The sequence below is a fragment of the Aricia agestis genome, chromosome Z (genome assembly GCF_905147365.1).
Source record: "Aricia agestis chromosome Z, ilAriAges1.1, whole genome shotgun sequence".
Taxonomy (NCBI): domain Eukaryota; kingdom Metazoa; phylum Arthropoda; class Insecta; order Lepidoptera; family Lycaenidae; genus Aricia; species Aricia agestis.
Window position 1 is genome coordinate 26,036,872 of NC_056428.1, and position 25,037 is coordinate 26,061,908.

The following is a 25,037-nucleotide window of genomic DNA, read 5'->3' on the forward strand; positions in this document are numbered from 1 at the left end:
TTATTTCGTGGGAATAGAGGTTATGTTACAGGTGGAATAACTTTAAACCGTATTCTTTGTATCAATTTAATTACAATAATGTTATCGCTAAAGCCACAGCATTAGTCAACTCGGCCTAGAGCGATTAATATTTAATACCTGTAAATCATCTTATACTCAATTTTAATTAATTTCGATCTAAATAGTAAATACCTAACTTGATTGATTAATCGAATTCCAAAAAAGTGGAGGTTATATGACAAAATGTAACAAAACTAAGTGATAATTACTTTAGGATGTATCTGTTTCTGTTACCTATATAGAGTTAGTTAGTTCACTGTGAAAGTAGCAGCGCTGAAAGAGTAAATTTTATTTACGATTAGTATGCTTTCCATACAAAGACAAAAAATAAGTTACTCTTTCAACGCTTCTACTTTCACAGCGAACTCTATATAGGGGACCCAATGTACATACCCTAAATAAAGTATTATCACTTAATTTTGTAACACCCTGTATTATGTTGATGATTGATGGTAACATAAAGTAAGAATAAAAAATCGGCCAAGTGCGAGTTGAACTCCCCGTACCGTTATAGAGCAAAAATAGGCCAAAAATTGTGTTTTTTGTATGGGAGCCCCCCTTAATTTTTTATTTTATTTAATTATTATTATGAACTATTAAAGTACACATATAACTAAGGTTTTTGTGAAAATTTCAAGTGCCTACCTGTACTTATTATTGTTACCGAGCAAAAACGGCCAAAAAATCACGTTTGTTGTATGGGAGCCCCTCTTTAATATTTATTTTATTTTTAATATTTGTTATTATAGTGGCAACAGATATACACAATCTATGAAAATTTAAGAAGTCTAGCTGTAGCGGTTCTTGAGATACAGCCTGGAGACAGACAGACGGACAGACAACGAAGTCTTAGTAATATGGTCCCGTTTTTACCCTTTGGGTACGGAACCCTAAATAATAACTCTTGTTCTAAGTCTTAAATTATAACAACATTTGTAACTTGAGAAAATGATATTCCATTGTATTTTATTGTGTGGTTAATACTAGACAATATAAAAACGATACAGCAATTACTTGTAATGATCTTTATATTTAAAATTAATTGCAACAATCCCTTCATAGTTACTCTGCCCTTACAAGATATTTAGAAGATATTTAGTCTCAGTACCACGTACTACTAATATATATACTGTGGACTGTGGTACCGCTCCAAAGACATATAACGTCTACGGGCCACCTCCGAGGTCGTAAATATTACAAATCCGCTGTCCGTCTGCCTGTCACCAGACTCATGTATCCTGATAGCTGGACACTTGAATTTCCAAAGATAATATAAACTCATACAACTCTGGGTCCGTTGTGAACTGCGCGCCGGGTTTTATTCATGCAATTTATGCTAGACGCTCGCAACTCCGTTGCGCCAAAACTCGTTTATCGCGCGGGAACCGTACATTTTCCGGGATAAAAAAGATCCTATGTTCGTTCCCGGGACTCAAAATATCTGCTTACTTTTAATCAAATTCGGTTCATCGGTTGACGACGTAACACTTTCACACTTTCGGATTTATAATTTTAGTACATAGATACAATTTAACGATTTATTACAATCCTTGGCGAGTAAAAATTTAGACTTCCTTTAAGAGGGCGATTAACCCAAAAAATCAAACATCGTCCTTCTCTCTTCACACTCACGCCCGTCTTTCATATGCCAGGTGAAAAAGAACGACGCGGATTCATCGCCAAATTAGTTTTTTCTCAATAACTCGATAAATATACAACATTTTAAAAATCCGCTAGGTCGATCTTTCAATGATAGAATTTTATACAATGTGTTAAAATATTAACTTAGTTCAAAGCACGGTTATGGCAATTAATGAAAAATTCGTGAAAATTAGATGCATCTTTGTGATTTTTTTCTATCGAGAAAATTTTAAGGTATCGTGTTTTTGCTCAGATCGAATTCTCGGAAATATAATCTAGTATCTATTTTAGAAAATGAAACAATTCGGGGATTATTTTCAAGTATAAAAATGAATTATAAAATTGACACTTTAGGGTTAGTCCTTAAGTGGACGTTCATAGTTATAACGAAGCATTTTAAAAACTGCACTACAATATTTCAGCGTCTTCTCCTATCAGGATCAAATATTTCACAAACTTTTATACTTTCCAACTTTGTACATAAAGATCTGCTTTTTCGGCGGTGTTTACTAGACAGTATGTCGAGAGTCGAAGTAATGTATTACATAGGGGATACCCAGTGGCCAAGTATTGCTGTGGCTGGGGACTTCTAAATAACTTGGTAATCATGCTTTATAGATTCCAGGGGTGAAATCCATAGCCGTAAAAGGTACGTACCCGTTTATTAGGCCTTTTTAAGGTTTTAACACGCTTTTATTAGCTTCACTTGTAGTACCTATGGATCCATACTAATTTTATAAATGTGAAAGTATCTCTTCAAACCGAAATCGCTGAAGTTATTTTGCTGAAATTTGGATTGCGGATACTTTACCCGGGAATGAACATAGAATACATTTTATCCCGGAAAAATGTACGGTTCGGATACGGTACGGATAAACGAGTTTTGGCGCGGTTATCTAGTGTTTTATAAATATTTTGCACCTTTTTAGTTTCCCGTCTCCTAGACGCGACGCTACGCTGTACGCTGACTTATTTAGAAACCGGCCAAGTGCGAGTTGGACTCGACCATTAAGGGTTCCGCAGCAGCAATAAGGTTTATTTTTATAAAATTAAAAGGTTTTTGATTTATTTTTATATCTCAGTTGATTTAATGAAAGTTAATTTAAGGTTTACCATTTAAGAGGTATAAAAAAAATACTTGATAGATCTCGTTCTCAAACCAATTTTCGTTGATAGTTTTTATAGTAATGTACATCATATATTTTTTTAGACATATCATACACTTTAGAAGTTAGAGAGGGGGGGACACACATTTTACCACTTTGGAAGAGTCTCTCTCGCAAACTATTCAGGTTAGAAAAAAATGATCTTAGAAACCTCAATATGATTTTTAAAGACCTATCCATAAATGCCCCATACGAACAAGTTAGATGAAAAAATATTTTTTTGTTTCAGTTGTACCTACCCTAAAATTTTTAATATTTTTTCTATTTTGTATTAAAATCTTAATGACGTTCACAGACTACATCTACTTACCGAGTTTCAATAGTATATCTCTTATAGTTTCGGAGAAAAGTGTCTGTGACATACGGACGGACAGACAGACAGACATAACGAATCTATAAGGGTTCGGTTTTTTGGCATTTGGCTACGGAACCCGAAAAAACCTTGTCCACGTGTAGTCTAACAAGCACACAAGACGGTTTTTAAATTCAGAACGGTATACTTAAATGTTCAATTTTATGAACGTGTGAAGCAACTGATATAAAATATATTAGAAATGCCGATAATATTATACATTTCCCTACTCAAACTTTGCGCCGCGCTGGAAAAGCAGAATACAATTTTCACGTAAATATCTAGTCTAGGAGCCAACAAAGGATTTTTTCTTTTAACAAACCTACATATTTATTTTCTTCTTCTTCTTCATTGCTAACTTAAGATTCAGTTATTTACTGGTAATATTATCAAAACAAAAAGTCTGTTTTTATCTTTTTCCACAATTCAAAGTTATACAAATTTGTAGATTTGCAGTCAAACCTAAGAATTTCTGAAACAAAGCTATTTGTCGTTAACGGTCTCTTGTACTACAAGTTTCAACCGCGTTGTATAAAATATAAAAATGTTAAACTATCGATATCGCGTGCTTGTTTTCAATCGATCGTGTTCCTATTCAATTTCATTTTTTTTTCAAACACTTTAACAAAACTCTTTTTCACGGAATTTTTAATCTAAGACGTAACCTTTTCGTGACCACTCAATTTAAAAACCAATTGTTTATTATTCACTTACGTTTTAGAAGTAAGGATAGGCTATAACGAACAGTATATGAAAAAACGAGTTTTTATTGGAACTCATTATTTCTACTTTAAAATCCGAATTTAATTATTAGTCATAACATAACTTTATAAATTACATAACACAGCCATTGTCGAGAAATCAATCAGATTTAAATAGAAAAGGTTCACTTTAAGTTTCAAGATTAAAAACAAGCAAAGCCATTTTTGTTAAGATTCATGGAAACCAAAATATTATGTCGAAGTGCCAAGACGACAAATCTAACTTAAGATGTTCCAAGCTTAACAGTGGGTCACTTTAGGTGGTAACACTTTGCCTCGATATACCTCGTATACTATATTAAGGGCCTGTTTCACCACTTCCTGATAAGTCTATCCACCACTTAACTTGACAGATCAAGTATGGAGAATCTGTCAAATAAGCCTATCCGGCACCTTATCAGGAAGTGGTGAAACAGGCCCTATTTGTTGCATGATTAATATTAGACAGTAAGTCACATCTCGCATCAGACACTTGTTTGAATGTAACCACAAAGTTCTTGATTATAGTATTACTAATAGCTAGAAGACCGTAGTCTTAAATTATTATTACTAATAATAATACCATATGCCTATTTGTTAGTTCTAAGGCTGGCTTCTCACGGCGTGTGATATCACAAGCCGCGCCGCGCCGAGCCAGCTATTACGTGCGAGCACGAGCCACAGGCGAGCACGAGCCACAGGCGAGCACGAGCCACAGGCGAGCACGAGCCACCCCTTCTCACGGCGCGTTATATCACAAGCCGCGCCACGCTGACAAACATTCAAGTAAATTTAATCTTTATTAACACGATAATAGATATCATTTTGCTCTAAGTCAATACGTTAAATAAGTAAATTTTAATGAAATGCAACTTTATTCACTAGGCAACTAGGTTGCATTTCAATCTATGCTGCTAATTTTATTATATTAAGTTTAATTCCTTTATTTTGATAACAGATGCCGCTGCTTGGCGGCACAAGTAAAAACTGTATGTGTGGTAGAGTATTATTTCAGGAATTTCAAGTGAAAACATAGTTTTATTCAATTACCTTTTTTTTTTAGCTGTTGCGCGCGGCTTCGCTCGCGTGACATTCAATTTCTCTGGACCTTAATTTGATCGTTTAGTATCACAAACAGACACTTATTTTTTTAATACTAAAGATTTATTTTTAGTCCAATGAAAGTCTGATAGGTAATTTTTAATATTTTCTATACTTACAAATTATTATCAGGTGTCGTTGTAAATACCTAATATTTTACTTGTTATAATACGTTACCCAATAAAATTATTCAAAATGTTCATTTTTTTAATTGGAACCCGGTGACACCCGGTTCACGTGACGTTTTAGGACCAGAATAAAATCCGAAACCGAACCTGTGGCCTTACTCCCGAAACTGATATCGATTTCGATTTTCGATTTCAACGGTTTATTTGACATTTTTTATACATAGTTTATATAGCTAAAGTGTCAAAAAACCGTTGAAATCGCAAATCGAAATCGATATCAGTTTCGGGAATCGGGAGTAAGGCACCTGGTCTACACCGGCTACCTATTAAACAATAAATTTCCGGTTATACTTAAATCTATATGAGACCATTTTATACCGGAAATATAATTATAAAAGATTTTAAATGTCTCACCATGTGTACATTAGAAAAGTTTTGATTTGTTAAAAAAATCCAAGTTAGTATATATTGTAGGATTCAAATTAATATGAAAACTGCAAAGCTTTTGTAATTTAGCATATTGCTTTACTGAAGTATTTTTATATTTAAAAACTTAAATAAAAGTAACCGTTTTAAGCTTTCGCGTTGCATTATAATTAAAACTTACTAATCGGGTCTTACTACTAGAATAATAAGTCACGTTAAGTTACGATTAATAAGTTTTGAAAAGTAGCCGTTTTGGTTTGTTTCTGCTCAAAAATATTTCACGGCATTAATAAAATATTTCTTGATTTATCCAATCACTTTAATGACTCAATGTAGTTTCTCTAACCTTCTGTTTAAGTATTAGACATTAGTCAGAAATTTAAAAAAAAAGTTTAAATGAATCAAAAATTTGGTATAGAAATATTGATAACCCTAAAACCATAGTTACCATAGAAAACTTTAGAAGTTTCTAACTTCGGTGCCCTTTATTATTTGGATCTAATTTTTTTTACACGAATTCTAGTACATTTAAGTAACAATTCTGTATAAAAATAAAATCCAAATAATTATAAATACGTTCATAAAAAATTTAAGAATAAAAACCTAAAACGTAAATAAATCTTTAAAAACTTGTTTAAGAAATATGTAAATTAGGTTCAATTGTGTGTCCAAAAAAAAGGCATGGCCAATTTTTTGGACAAAAAATACACTGTGCCACGCCACCACTTTCTTCGGGCGCGTGGCTCGAGCTGGCGCGTGATATTAAACGCGCCTGCTCGAGCCAGCCCGAGCCACCCCTTCACACGGCGCGTGGCTCGAGCGGGCGCGGCGCGGCTTGCGATAATACGCGCCGTGAGAAGGCACCATAAGATGGAATATAGCGACGAACGTGGTGCCAAAGTACTGTCACATTTAGTTGAAATAGAATTTCCAATAACAATTTTCAAAGTAAGTGCTTGACATTTAATAGTTTTAATAAAGGTTCCTAATGGGTATAAATGTGGTAAAGTATCGTTTTGTCCTCAAGCATTTAAACAGAATCCTTATTTTTCTCGAAATTATACTCAAAGTGGAGAAGAAAATAGAATCGAAAAACTGAGGCTTTATAACCGCCCCTTCTGTGGTTATCTCGCGTCGTCTTAACATCTGCTCTGTGGTTCAACAATCGCTGTCTTGACTTACCATCTGTTATGTCTTGACCATAAAGTTAATATATCTAGCGGAATAGAGAAACAAAGGCCTGAGCAAGAGAGATGTCACTATCAGTAACACTGCGTGATAAAAAGAGATGTGTGGTACATGACAGCAGCATTCTTTTTTTGACGTCCAGTCGGCACATGCCGCACGTTGACAATTTAATCTCATAGAATTCAAGTTCAATCATGCTTGTGTAAGTGTATAGGTACACATATTTTTCACACAAATGAAAACCAATTTTGGTTTCGTTTGACAGCTCGAGATTGTTGCTCTATTCCGCTAGGTATATTAACTTTATGGTCTTGATTGACCATGGTTTTTGTGGTCTCACTAACTGCCTCGACTTACCGGCCGTTCTCTTGTCCTCATATCTCCTTACCTTACTTACCGCCCCTTCCGTTTGACTGACCGTCCATTTAGCGGTCCCACAATCTCTATCTCTACTTTCCGTCAGTTCTGATATCCCCCTACCTCGACTTACCGTCCGTTCTGAGGTCCCACGTTGCCGTCGTCGAAGGACGAGCTCGCGGTAAGATCTCGGTCCGGTATCATACCACTCTCCATGCCGAGCGGCGCGATGCATTGCGCTGAAACAAGCGACTCTCATTAGTTGATTTGTTCGCACGGGTAGTAGTAGTACGAATTGGTTAATATGTATATCTGCAGTTGGGTAATTCAATCATTAATTGGTTGAAGATATAAAACCTAGGCAGTACAGTCTTTCTTCTAAGCTTTAGACTTGTATTTAATTTAAGCAAAATATCCAGGCAGGCGGTATGTATACATAAAGCTAGCACAAGAAAAATGGCCGACAAGACATTTTCTCCAAGCATAATTCTTGGTTTTCCATCCAGGTAGAGTAGCGAATATTTAAAATATTTTTAAGGAATATTTGGGTAATTTGGAAACAAACACCCCAGTAAGTCAGGTATTACAGGAGGTATCTAATTTCCGTTGCTTCGACTCTGTAATAAATAATTTTCAATTATTTTTATGTTAAAAATTTCCCTTCAACAATCAACTACAGAAAAGTCATATCGTAAGAAAAGTTTTTTTTCAAACTTGAATCATTTCCGTTGACCTAAAAACTGACGATTACATAAATATTTTATGAATCTCAGCTATAGGGCCGAGTATAATATCACCGATTACATGAAGGCAATCATTATCTATATAACTTGGAGCGTATGGTACTGATATGGTGTTCCACAATAATTCACGCCGCGCATGTACTAAAAACTAAAGTATTATTCTTTTGTGTTCTTCACAATACAAAATTATGCTATTGTTGGGGAATTGGCCTCCCTCCTATGGAGGTTATGTACGCGCTGCTTATTTTATTTTTCAGAATGAAAATTGTTCCAGTGTTGGCAGTACCAAAATGAGCCGATGGTTAAAGAAGTAGGACATGGAAATTATATGCAAGTTAGAACTGATTTGTCGGTGGCAGTATCATTACTTTTAAACTAATATATGAGACAACATTATACATATAAAAATAATATGCATATTCCTGAAGACACATTCCTTTGTTTTACGTTTTATAAAGAAAGTAGCGCAGACAATATAAACTAAATAGCTTGATAAGAACCCAAATACTAAAAGGAACAAATCATGGTAGATGTTAAACTGGAACCGAATCGAAGTACCAGAATTGAGGACTCACTCGACTCAAAGTCTTTTCGATGTTTTTAACCAGAGGAAGTTGAATAATTAACGCCAAAAACGAAAAGTGACGAACGTGGTGCAGTTTGCATCCGACTTTTTCTAACTTGGTGCTTCTGAATGTGCACCTTACGTCCTCGGCATAGAGGTTAATAACACTGTTCACGTAAATGCATTTATAAAAGGAACAATGGATTCTAATCAGTGATCTAAGCGGCGCGGCGTCACGATGCGGTACAGTACTTCCTGTGCGTATCCCCACGCGGTGTCTCCTATCGTTGTAGGGGGATTTAATCAGTATGAGATATGCAGTGTTGTGCGCCCAAATGAGGTTGCATCTCAACTCACGAGGACAGATTAGTTGTGCGGGTATCAATTTTCACCCACCTTGAGATAAACTTTAAGAAGACATCTTTCACTTGTTCGCCATTTTATAACCTCGGTTACCTCGAGTACATCGGTTTTTATGTTGGTAAAAAATTGTAGTGTCAAGTCAAGTGTCGCAGATTTTACTTTTTATTCTATAGCTAAGATAATAATAAATGTATGGGACTTTAAATAACACGAGCGCCCGTATTACCACGTCCGCGTCAGTATCAGTGACTCCTGCGAATTGCGATGCGTCACGTCAAATCCCATACGTTTAAGGTAATATCTCCATCAAAATTACCGAAATCAAGTTGACTAAAAGCCCAGTGTCTATGACCTACTGATCAAACAGTACGTCCACGTATTCCGGCCACGAATATTCGTGAATTTGTCACAATCGCCGCGGTTTTTTTTAAAAGGCATAATTGAAATTCAAACCGACGCGGCGCCAGTTATATTTTTAACGTCGCGATAAGATCCTTCAAGATCCGAGAAGGGAAGTCTTTCAAAAAAATAGATGGAAGAATTAAATGGAGTTGTCATTGCGAAAAATATTTTTTCCATTTTCATAATTTACAAAAACGTTAATAGGCTAGGCGTTATCACAAAGATATTTAATTATTGCGTTAGAATTGCGGATGAAAATATTTTGTAAATTTAAATAAAAAGCGGACTGCGGCGGGCGCGCAGTGGAAATTGAAAATGTAAATAAAAACTCTTTTGAAATGAAGTTGTTCTTAAAGGCGTGTTTAAAATGAATAACTATATTTTTATAGAGCGTAGTTATTCTTTCAATCGCGAAACAGTATTTGTGTTTTCTATAGAATTCAAAATATTGTGGCAGATAGTCCAGGCTTTTTGACGACCTCTGTGGCTCAGTGGTGAGCGCGTTGGTAGCTCACGAATCCCGCCGACGGAACAAAAAGTTTTCAATGTTCCCGGGTCTGGATGTGTATTAAATATGTGTATGTGTATGATATAATAAAAATCTTAAATATAATATGCATAGTATAAAAGTATTAAACATATTTCCGTTGTCTGGTACCTGTAACACAAGTCCTTTAGGTACTTAGCACGGGGCCAGACTGACGTGGTGTGAAGCGTCAGACTGACGTGGTGTGTGGTGTGAATATTATTATTATTATTTTAAAGTCTCGAACCGGATTAAATTTGTACAAAAGGGGTTTGGGTAATATTGGCGTCATTTTCAAATCTCGCGGCCACTCACCAAACCGGCATATTATGAGAGAGCATATCAAGGGGAGTAAACTTTATTATGGGGGGCATATCGTCGCTGCGCGTGCGATACCGCGTATGAGCAGTTGGTAAATACCGCGTAACAGCAAAATGCGCAAAACTGAGATATTGTGCCAGCCGATTCGAAACGCATATTGACTTATATTAGGCTTCACAGAATTTAAATTATCCAATTAGAAACGTACATTTTGCCATCGAAACAATACCGCGGAACAGTAGGCGGCCGGAAGTTAGAAGCAATTCCGCGTATTTACCACAGCGGAAAGAAAGATATATCGAAAATATGTAGTAAGTGCTCCCAGAAATAACTATTTTTCTGAGATAAACCACCACGTAAGTATATTTTAATTATTGTTTAATATTGTTCATATCTATTGTATTCATGCTAGAATGTTTCAATTAATTTACCACAATTTCCATTGCTTTGGAAATCAAGGAAGGTTACATGTGATCATTATATCTTCACCTTAAAAATACAGGTGGCAACCAATCGCCACGACAAAATATGATCACCAAGTTGGGGTAAGTAACTCAGTTAAACTAAAGCACCTCGGGGATATGGGTGACTAGTAGTGCTAAACCTACTCACTACAACCACATGCGATTTGCCTTCAGCCGTATACGGAGGGATGTTCTGGATTTGTCAAACACAGGGCTTCCTTCACGACCGGACGGTCTTCTCCAAAAGGGAGCAGACTACCATCAAAGTAAGGGAACGCTTCGGCAAATTAAAGAGTTCCTTGCGGCGTCGGGACTAGTGAAGCTGGGTAGGTTCCAGCCTCACCGATTTTCCTTTAGCCGTATACGGAGGGATGTTCTGGATTTGTCAAACACAGGGCTCCCTCCACGGCCGGACGGTCTTCTCTAAAAGGGAGCAGACTACCACCAATTACCAAAGTTAGGGAATGCTTCAGTAAATTGTAGAGTTCCCTTTGGCGTCAGGACCAGCTAAGCCGGGTAGGTTTCCAGCCTTACCCGGAGCCCCAATTCCATGGAAATTTGGAGGTTCGCATAATGACGCCTCCACACTCACGATGCGGAACAGAGAATAGCTCATTATCTTCGTTACTCTATGGCCCAACGATCGTATGCCTCGAGGCTGCTTTCCTTGCCTTTAACTCCGGAACTCCCACTGCAGGACGCGACGTCCTCTCTGGAACGAGGATGAGCAACTTGGCGAAGATCTTCGTAACCAGCTACCACGATGGATCTCGCGCTAGGGCAGTAGCTGCCGCCTAGGAGACCGTACAGCACCTACTGGTAACCCTCACCGCTACATTGTTAAGAGTAGCTGCCCCCCGGCTAAGGCGGGCGCCTTACTACGAAATTAGTGACGGAATCTGCCCATATTGAACCACCGTACAGAGTTAAGCTCCGACAGACTGGATTCTGGCGGCTATACTCTGGAGAGTATAGCTGCTGTGGTTCCTACATTTAAGCGTCGGACTCATTTTCACCTTCGACCCTCTGATAACAAGTGCTGCGGGTGGGAGTCCTTTCTTCAGGTCCATGGAAGAGCAGGGCTTCAGTATGTACTTATATACTAAATCAATATATATTTTTTTATTTTAAATGATTATTATGATCTCTGTCAGATAAAGTAAAAAATCTATGAAAAATTGGGATATCAATTAAAATTAAGAATAGATAATATTGTTAAATGATTTTGGTAATTAACACGTCATATTTTTGCTAAGTTACAGTGTAATAAAATATAAAAGATTTGATTTTTCTAATAAAAAATACAACCTTTTACTAAATTGTTTGATTTCAAAACCACGTATCTTTAATATTAAGCCTACTTATTTTGTGATTGCTTAATACAAAGTACAAAGAACTAGCTGTTAAGTTTAGTCGGTAATAGGAGTCAAAATAGCTGAGATATTCAGTTTTTTCTTCCTCCTGTAAAATCATCAAAAAGCAGATACGCGGTATTTACCACCTGCTCACATGCGGTATCGCACGCGCAGCGACGATATAGCTAAACTATATCGGGGCCGAGATATTTGGCATTTTAAGTTCGTATTTTCAACTAAACGTAAATTCAATCATAACATGAATATTTAGGAAAATACAATAAAACGGCGTTGTTGATTAGCTTAAAGCCTTCCTCGATAAATGGAATATCCAACACAAAAATATTTTTTCAAATCGAACAAGCAGTTCCTGAGATTAGCACTTTCAAACACACAAACACTTCAACTTATACTTAATAATATTAGTATACAGGGTATAACAATACTAAGTGATAATACTTTAGTGTGTGTACTGTGTATGAGTCCCGTGTATTAAAATTTACTGTGAAAGTAGTAGCGCTGAAAGAGATTTTTTTTTCACTGGCGTAAATCACAAAAATGTTTTTGTGATTTACGCCAGGGCGCGTAAATCACAAAAACATTTTTTTGAACTTTCATTGGTCTTTCAGACCTGCTCTTTTCAGAGTGAACTTTATACAAGAGACGCATAATGTATACCCTAACTAAAGTATTATCACTTATATGTTACAACCTGTAGATACAACCTGTATAAGAACAATTGTTTTTTATTATTTATTATTATTAATTAATTATTCATCTCATCATTTATTTTTAATTTTAGTTATTCGTACATTTTAGAGAAGACTTAATAATTTAACATACAATCTACGCGCCGCGTCGTCATTTAATGAGTTTTTAACTATTTACTTTGCTTTTGCAAAAAAATGCAAATCCATTTTTTCTCGAATTTCTTAAAGAGGGCGTTTTGATTTTTTTATATTTTTTGTGTAAGTAAATAGTTAATTTTCTCATAAGTATATCTTATATACAGAAATGGACTTTCAAATGTGTTAGTCGCGCTAAAACTCGATAACGGCTGAACGGATTGGGCTGATTTTAGTCTTAAAATATTCGTAGAAGTCCAGGAAGGGTTTTAAAGTGACACGAAGTTCACCGGGACAGCTAGTATTCTATAAAACATTCCTGCAGCTGTACTTCTATAATGAGTCGGGAAGTAGATTAAAAGCTGGACTGAAAATTCTGCCGAAAGCTGGTGGCGTCGGGCATCATACTACTTTGCAAACTGCAAAATTCGCTAAATAGTGGAAATAATCGACATTTCATTATGGAAACAATACCCTAGTCATTTTACCCACAACACATTAATACACAAAAACAATAATTACAATTGCCTAATATTACATCCGGCCCTTTGAAAACCACTAATGAAATATAATCTCAAGTCTGGCTATATTTTAGTCGGACGAGAGTTTCATACATATTTTCACACCCAGTGTGAAAATATGTATGAAAAATTATTCATATTTGACGCGGACGAAGTCGTGGGCAATAGTTAGTGAGAAATATATATTCAACAGATTAATAGATCCTTTCTACGCATGTTTGTTAAGGATAGCTGCATAAAGTAACGTTAATTACTATTGATTTTGTGAACATAAGATGCAAAAATAAATATACTAAAATAATCGTAGCTCAGCTCCGATATTACTAAGAACAATTTTTATTACTAATATATGTTTCTTTAATGTAGTGCTACAAAATAGTTATGGTTTTATCCCTGGCCGCTGGAAAAAAAATGACGCCACAGGTCCATACAAAGTTACCCAATGCCCTTTATTAATATTTAAAGTAATATGATTTCGTTAATAAATTATTTTAAACTAAAATTAGTAGATACATACTGTCCTTTTGCAAATCCATTCAACAGTGATATGGGTATTTTATTGGTAATATATACCTAAGCTTGAAAAAGCCACACACACACAATAAAAAAATTAAACATATTTTATATTCACTATTCAGTAAAACTATAACGTAGTAAACAGTTAAGTAAATAAGGAAAGTTGCAATCAAAAAAAGGCGAGCCATTTCAAGTGTTGCTGTTAAAATTGAAAAGTTGGGGGTGCAAAAGCGACGCGAAAAAATACGCTCGGAATTTTTATCAGACATGTAATATTATAATTTACGAAGGGTTACTTAGTCATTACTCATTTGTACAGTCAGCGTTAAAAATGAGAGTTCGCATTTTACTTTTCAAACGGTGAAATATTTGTTAATCTGTAGCTATATCTATTGGTCAGGACGCTAGGGACCGCTAACTTTTTGAAGTGACAAACCAAAATTAATCACATAAATATTTTTTGTTGAAAATTGTTTTTGTTCTAAATAAATCCAAAAGTTTTTGAATAAGGTACTTTAAGACTTTTTTGAGTCCCAAAGAAATTGACACGTACCTATCTTATGACTGTTGTTGCGTGAGGAACTTTACAAAACTCCAAAAATTTTCCTAACTTTCACACAATTTTTTCTCCTATCCACCACCACCTCTTGGTATAGGTCTTTTTATACCAGTATATTTATAGTGTAATATGTAAGTCTAAAATTTTGTTTCTCATTTACTTTCTTCGCTCTCCGAGAATAGCTCGTGGGATGTTGGTGTCGCGTCCAATGATTGTCACATTTTGCATCAAAGCGCCATTTGTAAATAGCCGGGTTATAACTGGCATTTAGCTGAAAGGTTGCGAACCATTGTCGCTGTTCGGCTAATGAATCGTAACGCGTCACCGGCCTGTTTCCTCTGACGAAAAAGAGGAATTTCCTACGGTTTTTAAAGTATTTTAAATTGTTCAATGGTCATATTATATTTTAGGTATTTACTTTACATCATTTACAGCTTCTATACATTAAGTGATTGACATTGACAACATGTTTTATTACTTTTTAGGAACGTCAACGTGTATTGGATTGCATCAGAGTACATAATGGCATATACTAATATTTAAAGTGTGTATGTCTTCTCAACCACCAATCTTTATGAAATCTACATGAAAATCTGATGAATCGTCTCCGATATAGTAGGTTGGATTTTTTTATGTCGAAAATTGTACGTTTCCCAGACGAAAAACAAATTTCGAAGCAACAAAGTTGCGTTCAACATCTAACACCTTCGTCCTTTATACATCACGTGATCACATCTAACAAGCCTGTTAAATCTGTCTGTGAGCTCAGTGGCGTATTTACTCTGCGCCAATTTGCAGGTGGGTAACGTTATTTAGGTCAGCAGGGTCGGGAAGGGTACCCACACGCCACAGACGGTGATATAGTAAGCACTCGTACATGTAATGAGTGTTAATGGACTCGAGATGACGTTGCCAAAGGGCCGTTAGAGGCCGAGAGGTTCCGAGACTAATTAACTACGCCACTGAGTATCGAATTATATTTGCGATATCGATTACTACGGATAGTCGAGTTCCAAAGCTTGATGTCGAAGTTATAGGTCAAAATACGATTTGACATAATATTAAGGTGTCGTAAGTGGCATGTCATGATGCAACGCGTTAAGCCAAGTCCCATACATCTTTGGCTGGCTTCTCTCGGCGTGTGATATCACAAGCCGCGCCGCGCCGAGCCAGCTATTACGAGCGAGCACGAGCCACAGGCGAGCTCGAGCCACCCCTTCTCACGGCGCGTTATATCACAAGCCGCGCCACGCTGACAAACATTCAAGTAAAATTAAACTTTATTAACACGAAAATAGATATCATTTTGCTCTAAGTCACTACGTAAAATAAGTAAATTTTAATGAAATGCAACTTTATTCAGTAGGAAACTCGGTTGCATTTCAATCTATGCAGCTAATTTTATTATATTAAGTTTAATTCCTTTATTTTGATAACAGATGCCGCTGCTTGGCGGCTACATCGCGCTACAGCTAGCACGAAGATATTTGATAAAGGTATAAGGTGATTAACTAGTATGAAGTTATTTCCTTTCACACTCACTCTTGGTGTTGTAGAATTATCATGCCAGAGCGATTTTAGTCCCAGGGTAGCCGTACAGACGGATTTCGTGATGTTGTGCTCGAACAGAAGCATCATTCTTCCACCAGTTTATACGTGGGAGAGCCATGCTTCGGCACGAATGGGCCGGCTCGACCGGAGAAATACCACGTTCTCACAGAAAACCAGCGTGAAACAGCGCATGCGCTGTGTTTCGCCGAGTGAGTGAGTTTACCGGAGGCCCAATTCCCTTCCATATCCTCCCCTATTCCCTTCCCTTCCCATCCTTACCCTCCCCTATTACCCTATTCCCTCTTAAAAGGCCGGCAACGCACCTGCAGCTCTTCTGGTGCTGCGAGTGTCCATGGGGGACGGAAGTTGCTTTCCATCAGGTGACCCGTTTGCTCGTTTGCCCCCTTCTTTCATTAAAAAAAAAAAACAGTACGAGTGGAAACATAATAATTATTATTATTGTGAATTATAAAAGTAGTATAGCATCACGGGGAACTAAAAAGGTTTTGAACAATTATTATTGTTCGGAATCGTACATCTTGCGAGCTTTCGTCATCATTCCACGCGAAAAACATACCATCATCAATCCTCATCACCTTGGTGAGTGGCAGTCTTCCACCGTGCATTTTTTGCGTAACATCCTGCCATGCACTGTAAAACTCAGGAATGAACTGCCACCAGTATTTGAGGACCAATACACGCCACAGGAATTTTAATATTTAGTCCCAGACTTACTTACTTAAATCCCTCTGGCGTGATAATTCTACAACACCAAGAATAAGTGTAAGTGAGAATAGTTTCATATTAGTTAATCACCTATAATAAAAATCTTCGTGCTAGCTATAGCGCGATGTAGCCGCCAAGCAGCGGCATTTGTTTTTTTTTTAATGAAATAAGGGGGCATACGAGCAAACGGGTCACTTGATGGAAAGCAACTTCCGTCGCCCATGGACACTCGCAGCATCTGAAGAGCTGCAGGTGCGTTGCCGGCCTTTTAAGAGCGAATAGGGTAATAGGGGAGGGTAAGGATGGGAAGGGAAGGGAATAGGGGAGGATATGGAAGGGAATTGGGCCTCCGGTAAACTCACTCACTCGGCGAAACACAGCGCATGCGCTGTTTCATGCCGGTTTTCTGTGAGGACCTGGTATTTCTCCGGTCGAGCTGGCCCATTCGTGCCGAAGCATGGCTCCCCCACGTCAAAAGTGTTATCAAATAAATGAATTACATTTAATTTAATAAAATTAGCGGCATAGATTGAAATGCAACCTAGTTGCCTAGTGAATAAAGTTGCATTTCATTAAAATTTATTTATTTAACGAAGTGACTTAGAGCAAAATGATATCTATTATCGTGTTAATAAAGTTTCATTTTACTTGAATTTTTGTCGGCGTGGCGCGGCTTGTGATATCACGCGCCGTGAGAAGGGGTGGCTCGTGCTCGCCTGTTTGTTCAAGCCGCGCCTTTGAAGTTATCGACTTTAATCGGATCGGGACGCGCCTGCACGAGCCGCGCCGCGCCACCCCTTCACACGGCGCGTGGCTCGAGCGGGAGCGGCGCGGCTTGCGATAATACGCGCCGTGAGAAGGCACCATTTGATTTCTTACTTCGCTTCCTAGCTGTCAAAACTGACGATGGCGGTGGCCCACGCGTTGGTTTACAGACGTAAGCCACGTGAAAGTCAATCGTTGGTTTTTAACTTATTACAGACATAAGTCGTGAAAGTCAACAATTACAAAATTTCGCACGTGTCTTTAAAAAAATAAATCTGTTTATTCACCCACTTGGGAAACGTCTTGTCGAGATGTTTTTCGCTATGACATGAATAATTTCTAACACGATTATTGGAAGACATTGGGTAAATAATTTTAAAATGTCGTTTTTTGCGTAAATGAAGGCTTTAGGACTGGAAAACTGATTTGAAACAAAAAAAAAATGTGATTCTTTGTATACTTAGCAAGATGACGAAATAGGTGAATTACAAGGTTTTAGATTAAAGTAAAAAAACGAATAATTGCTCTTATGTTGTAAAACTATTTTGTCTACTCGTGTCTATATTATGTTAACCAACCAACCAATCTTCGCAGCAGATGCTGCGAAAATCATGTATAATTTTTCACAAAAGACTTCAAATATGGCTAAGTCATTTACAGTTGGAAGTATATTACACAGTATACAGTATATACACATAACCATTAACCGAGTAAAACATTACCTACTTTGGCTTCGCCTAGGGTTGTCAGGCGTTCGGATAAATCCGGACATAGTCAGACCTTTGCTTGCGCGTCCGGACAAAATGTTAGAGAGTCCCGGTTTTATAGAGCTTTCACATATAATATACTACTTTTATGTAAAAAATATTTTAATGTTAGACGATTTTATATCTTATTAAAATTGACATACATAGAGTTGAGATGTTAAGCAAGCAGCAGCCTTTTTATGCAAATGTCCGGTTTAGTTGACTGCTTCGTCCGGCTTTTCGACTTGGCAACCCTAGCTTCGCCTAAGCACGGAAAAGGCAATCAGCAACGCATGCCGACTTAGCTTGTTTTCGCATTGAGCTTATATCAGAAAACCAATTATTTTACAAGCATGTAGCCGGCGTATGACTTTATTAATAACGTGAAATGTGGAGGAAATTTATTACTAGATTACCATTTACCCCATATTAATGCAATAATTCATGTGTTTTCCAAAGTACACGCTACAAGTTGGCGCAGGCCAACTTGCGAGTTATACCTATCTAAAATTCTTCTTATATTATATAATAAACATTTCAATTAGGTATGTGAATGAGACCGCACTAGTACCTACTACACAAACAAAAAGATATTTAAATGCGTAATAAAGCTTAGAACAAACCTACGCGTCAGTGACGGAGCGTCAAGTTGTCAAATGTCTTTTTTGTATACAAAACACACATTTGACAATTTGACGCTCCGCTTCGCAGACGCCTGTTCGCGTAGGTTTGGCCTAAGCTTTATTATGGTTCCTGAGGATTTTTTTATTTTTTACAATGTTTTATCTTTATAGAGATTTCGATAGAGATTTTGATCTTTAGAGAGATTAGTTACGCGTTTGACATTAGTCAATCAAATGCGCTATTGATGAAATAAGCTTCCTTCAAAAAATTCTCTACAATATTAAACGGCATTTAACTTCGTTGCAACTTGCACCTTAATCGGAGATTATTTGTTTGATAAGTGTGCACGTGCAAGTGAAAACCGAAATATTAATCAGAGATTTTATCTGCACCAGTCGGCGTTATAGAACAGTTCGGTTCTGAAACTTAATTAATTTAGCTTATATTTTATGTGCCTTGTCTGAGAAATCATAGGGGAACTCCCTTATTATTTCTCGAAATACATTTTGTTAAGTTATAATTACATGGTTACTTCAATTTAACAAGGTTTTTAAAACACGTGTCGAGTTTCGTTCATCGAACGAGTAGTTATACTTTTTACAGGTTACCGACTATCCTATGTCCTTTCCGGGACTCAAAATATGTCCAAACCAAATTTCGTCAAAATCAAATCAAAATAAAGGTAACAGACAGACACACTGCTGTATTTATAACAGAATGTAAAATATTATTATTGATACTACATTTGAACAACCCCAAGCGTTTTTATAAGTTACATTTACAATATGGCGGCGTATAAATTGGCGGCGTCTCCGTTCTGTAATTACCGGCGGCCGTACGAGTGCCGCTAATGAATCAACTAATAGATGAAATGCCATCGCCACACTAAGCGATATAAATTACAAACTTTTAATGGATGTTCGTTACATATAACATACGCAAAATAGATTTAACATTTGGGCACTAGTTAATAAAACTAGAGATCACCCAATGGTCAAATTCGAGTTTCGACCCTAAATACAAAATTAAATTATAAGTTTCAAACAACGCTTTTCTATTGATTTTCTATTATCAAAATATTGACTTTTAGATTTTTTAAGCCATACTAGTAGAATACCCAATAACTTCTGTTCGTTCATGCATCAAGTGATCAAAAATCTCTTCTCATCGATAATTGGATGGCTGAAAGATCTAGAGAGCTATTATAGGAACATTGAATTTGACATGTTTGAAGCTATCTGTTTATATGAGTCAACACACTGCATGATTATCATTTTGTCATAATCCACTAATCACAGTGGTCGATTGGATTAAACAGATATGAAATTTCTGAAACAAAAAGAATCACTTAAATTAGAATGTGTCTGTCCTGCAGTTAAAAATGAAGTTAAGCGACATGGAAATTTACTACCAAATACCATTCGCAGTATTGTTTGTGGTCCCTCAAACTGTGGGAAAACAAACTTAGTAATCAGTTTGTTACTACACCCGAATGGTCCACGATTCAGAAACCTTTATGTGTATTCAAAGTCTTTGTATCAACCTAAATACGTCTTTTTAGAAAAAGTATTGGAAAAAGTTGAAGATACATCGTATCACAAGTATAATCATAACAGTGAAATTTTAAGTCCACAAGAAGCCTTACCTAATTCTATCATAATATTTGACGATGTTGCATGCGAAAATCAAAATAATATACGTGATTATTTTGCTATGGGTCATCACAAAAATATTGATTACTTTTATCTTAACCAAACTTATACTAAAATACCGAAACAACCAGTAAGAGATAATGCCAATCTCATCATCATGTTTAAACAAGACGAGATTAATCTAAGACACATCTACGATGAACATGTAGGGTCTGATATGACTGTGTGGAGTAAACCGTACAGTTATGTGGTAATCAATAAGGATTGTGAACGAAATTATGGTTGTTACAGAATGAAATTTGATACATTTATAATAGTGGATTAATTTATTCTATAAAGCTTATACGTACCCCACTATGTAGTAGTATAACTTGAGACATCAATCAGAGTAGAATTTTTAACATGATGGAGCGGAATCTTAAGGAACAAATTGTGAAATCAGCGTCTGCAGTGAAAAGAAAGGTAGAAATGATAAAAAATACTAAAAACACAAATGACATGGCACTGGAGACGATATTTCAACCGATCGTCAGTCCGCTAAAATTATTAGCAAGCAAAACTGAAAAAAAAACGTCATGAAGAAGACGAAGAAGAATCTTCAAATTGTTCACATGAAAAATTTGAAGAATCTGAGACGGATCTTGATGATGAAGAAAATTCAGATAATGACGACTTTAGTTCTAAAACACCTGACAAAACGTTTACTACATCACCTTCTGAGGATAATGATATCCATGAGAACTCATTTAAATCTATTCAATCATCACCGAGTATCGCAAACGATTCTTTGTTTTGGTCTGTATCGTCTGAAGCGCCGAAAGAAGATATACCATATGGAGTAAGAAGTGAACGAGGAAAACTTTGGCTAGGCAAAACCCGTTTACATGATGATGGAAAAGTTCTGAAAATTAGAAGCCGCTCTTTAAAAAAAACTTCTGGTCTGGCAGAATTGTTGTACAAAAAAAAACCTAATTTAGATATTATTACAGAGGAAGACTTACAAAATTATAAATTGCTACTCATCGACACAAATGCACATAAACGTAACTGGAAACCATCGAACAAAATAAATGGTAATAAAGGGTTCAAATATACTCACGTGATAAAGCCACTATTTAAATTCGCTAGAAATAATACCAGTAGCGTAGAAAGTCTTCAGCGAGGTGAAGGAATCAACATTTTGAAAGAAGTTAAGAAAGACACTGATTTAGTATACTGGAATGATCCTGATGAGTTAGTTGAGAGACTAAAAATATTATGTGCATCTCGGGCAGCTGGTAATACGGGATTAGAAAATGAAGTTAATGACATACTTGAAGAAATGAAGGAAGCTGGTATCATTAAAAAAATGAAATATATAAGGCTGCCATCAGGAAAAATTTGCAGTTCTATTACACTGCAGAACCCAGCAAGACGGCAATGAATATAGACAAATTTGGTCATCACGTTCATAAGCGATTATCTGAATTTTCTGAAATTCTTAGCGATACATTGGTAAGGTCCGATACAGGGGAATTCGATTTAAAGTCATCGAAATTAAAAGGGGTGCAAATTCCAGAAAAAGACGACGAGGCTGTGAATAAAGAATACGTAGATAAAAGTGTCCAGCCCTTAAAAATGAAATGATGAAAATCCAAAGTAATGTCAGAAACTTTCTTCATAGTTTAGAAAAAATTACTACTACAAATTTTAGTAAAATCTACTACACAAAACAAGAAATCGATAACATGATTGCAGCAAAATCTATTCAGAATGAGTAAACAAGATATAGTGAATGAACTACACAGAGGAGCGAGACGAAACTTCGCTCGTCGACATAATTATTAAACCAGAATTCAGAAGAATTATTAAACCTTACTTAAAAGACCGAAACATTATCGTAAAAGTGAAATGGGTGAAAGAACTGTGTGATCATAATAATATTGAGATATAAGTTACAAAGACATTCCAAGATTTAACATTCTGTACGATCTGTATTGTAAGGAAGAATCGTATAACTGTTTTATTCATAAGAAGTATTGTGCATTAAAAAATGTATTATGTTTAAAAAATGCTGTTTGAAAATAATGTACACTTTCAATAAAAAATAACTTATATTTATTGCTTTTTATTTAAATAATTAAAGTTGAATGAAATAGAAATAAAACAAAATATATTCACATCACACATACAATTTATTTAAGCAATAATTACGTACCCATTAATTTACAAAACAAAGGGTTTGTTACTTATATTATTTTCATACAAATTATATATCTTGCCATTTTATCGACTTATTCATTCTAAAGTCTATTGTGACCCTACAGCTAAAACAAATACTTAATACCAAAGTAAACTAAAACCAACTCGTATAACTGTAATTACATATTTTTTTTGATATATTACTTCTCTTCTCGGTTTGGTCCATTATTTCATCACCGTTTTCATTCACAACATATTGTGCGGATAAAAAAATATGATCATCGTCTATAATGTCACAATGTTGCTGGGATCCATGTAAATCAAACACTGAGACCTTTATCAGACGGAAACCTTTTTTGGGAACGCCGTTTACCACAAACGAATGAACTGGGATATTTTTTAGTTTACTTAGTGCACTTTTAGAAACATATTTTTTTTTAATTTTGCTGGACGACGTTCCCGAATCTTAGCGTTCGGCTTTTGCTGAGCTTTCATTTTTAAAAACTCTTCAGTAAATCCTTCCCATACTCGTAGTTCCGGCGATAGGCTCAGCAAAGTCAAATGACAGAAAATGTACGATAAAAAAAATCCACAGCCGAATATATAACCTCCTCGTTTTTTGGAAGTCGGTTAAAAAGCATAATAATTTCAAAACAATATTAGCTCGATGCACTCCTTCACCACATAAACTATAACTGCAAAATCTCAACGATGCTAAAAAGATAAACTTGTGTCTTAAACCTAAGGAACCTAATTTATTCAAACTAGTTTTTCAAGCTCATTGGAAACAAGCCTTATGTCGGCGACAGCAACACTTCGTCAAGTTACAACTTTGGCGGCGATGCGGCGTGAAAAGAGCTTGAAGTATGCCAATTCTAAATTGAAACGTGTCATTTCAAGCTGCAAACTTCTTTGCGAAAGATGCATACTTTTTAAGGCTGGAGATTTAGGGCCTGTTTCACCACTTCCTGATAAGCTATCCACCACTTAACTTGACAGATCAAGTATGGAGAATCTGTCAAATAAGTTGTGAATATCCTATTCGGCACTTTATCAGGAAGTGGTGAAACAGGCCCTTAGTATAGGGCTAGCAACGTTTTCGAAAAGGTATTTCAGGTTTTGTGATATGTCGTCCTTCTTGCTCTTACAGTTAGTCTGGTTGTCTGGCTGGCGGTAGCGGTTGCGTTCAATTGAAAATAGAAGATATGAGCCAGTTTTTAAGACAATTCTGCCAAGGATAACCATGACTGCCACCATGATTGCGAAGCCGTTTTCAGTATGCATAATAGACATCGATGGCAATCAGACAAGACGAATATTATGCCCTTCTACACGTTCGTGTGTATTAACAATTAATCCATCATGGGCTAAATGGGAGTTTACACGGGTGACTATAGCCTCCATAAATTGCACAGGTAATGTATAATGTCCCCTCGGCCATCTTAAGGTTGCTGCATACGGCACGCTGAGAGCCACAAACGCCGAACGCTTACGAGTCCATTTATGAAAACTATATAAAATACGAACTTTACATGGCTGGCCACCCCGGCCACAACCACAAAACGTCGCCAGTTTTGTGGTGGCCGGTATTCAGTGACCCTTACACGGAAAACGTGATCACAGATTTAATTTCATTCATTGCTCGGTCAATTCTGATGCGGGTTTAAATTGTTTTCGAGCGAGTACACTCACCATATCTCCACTCGACCACACCATAACCCCACTTAATATGAAAAGGAGGTCACGATTTAAATATTCGCGTTAACTGATCTAGCACAACTTCATACATCATTGGAGCTTTCAACATATTACGGTACAAGCATGTACCGACTTTTATCACCTATTTAACCAACATTATATCCATATCCATGCTAATATCATAAATACAAAAATGAGTCTGTCTGTTTTTGCCGAAATTTGGTATCGAGATACTTTGAGTCCTGGGAAAGGACAAAGGATACTTTTTTAACGTTGTTAGTGGCGGCCGAAAAGGAAGATCTTCCGACCGAGCGAGATAGCATGCTCGGTCAGGCCGAAGCCCACTGACGTCATTTCAGACGTTGTATATATCTTGCCGTTCTCCGAAACTTCGATAGCGCGATGCAGGAATGTTAGGCGAATTGTGGGTACCGCCACATCACTCCCCCCCGAAGACCTGTGGTATTCTTCGATGCGCTTGTGTTGTCAGGTGTGGGCCGAAGGGAGGGACCCCCGTGCTCTGCTTGTTGACCGGTCGTTGTAGCCTATGGCTGCCCCGTTCAAGCCAGACGCGGGTTCGACCGGCGCGGACGCCCAACGCGGCTTATGGTCGAGGCGACCCGGTTATACTTGATGTCTGCTGACGTGGTGCGGAGGGGCGGGGAGTGTTGATGATGATTAATGTCCAGAAGGATGCGTGTTCTTGTCGGTGGTCACCAATTTAACGTTGTTCGTGGCGGCCGAAAAGGAAGATC

At 36.7% G+C, this 25,037-nt stretch overlaps 1 protein-coding gene across 1 annotated transcript in view; it reads right to left on the reverse strand.

Annotated features, from left to right (window-relative positions):
* Nucleotides 1-25,037, reverse strand: part of LOC121738994 (discoidin domain-containing receptor 2-like) — a 148,739-nt gene that overhangs the window by 58,189 nt on the left and 65,513 nt on the right. The window contains exon 3 of the mRNA XM_042131295.1: nucleotides 7,293-7,398. Coding sequence (XP_041987229.1) covers nucleotides 7,293-7,398 — 106 coding nt within the window. The remainder of the gene's footprint in view (nucleotides 1-7,292; nucleotides 7,399-25,037) is intronic.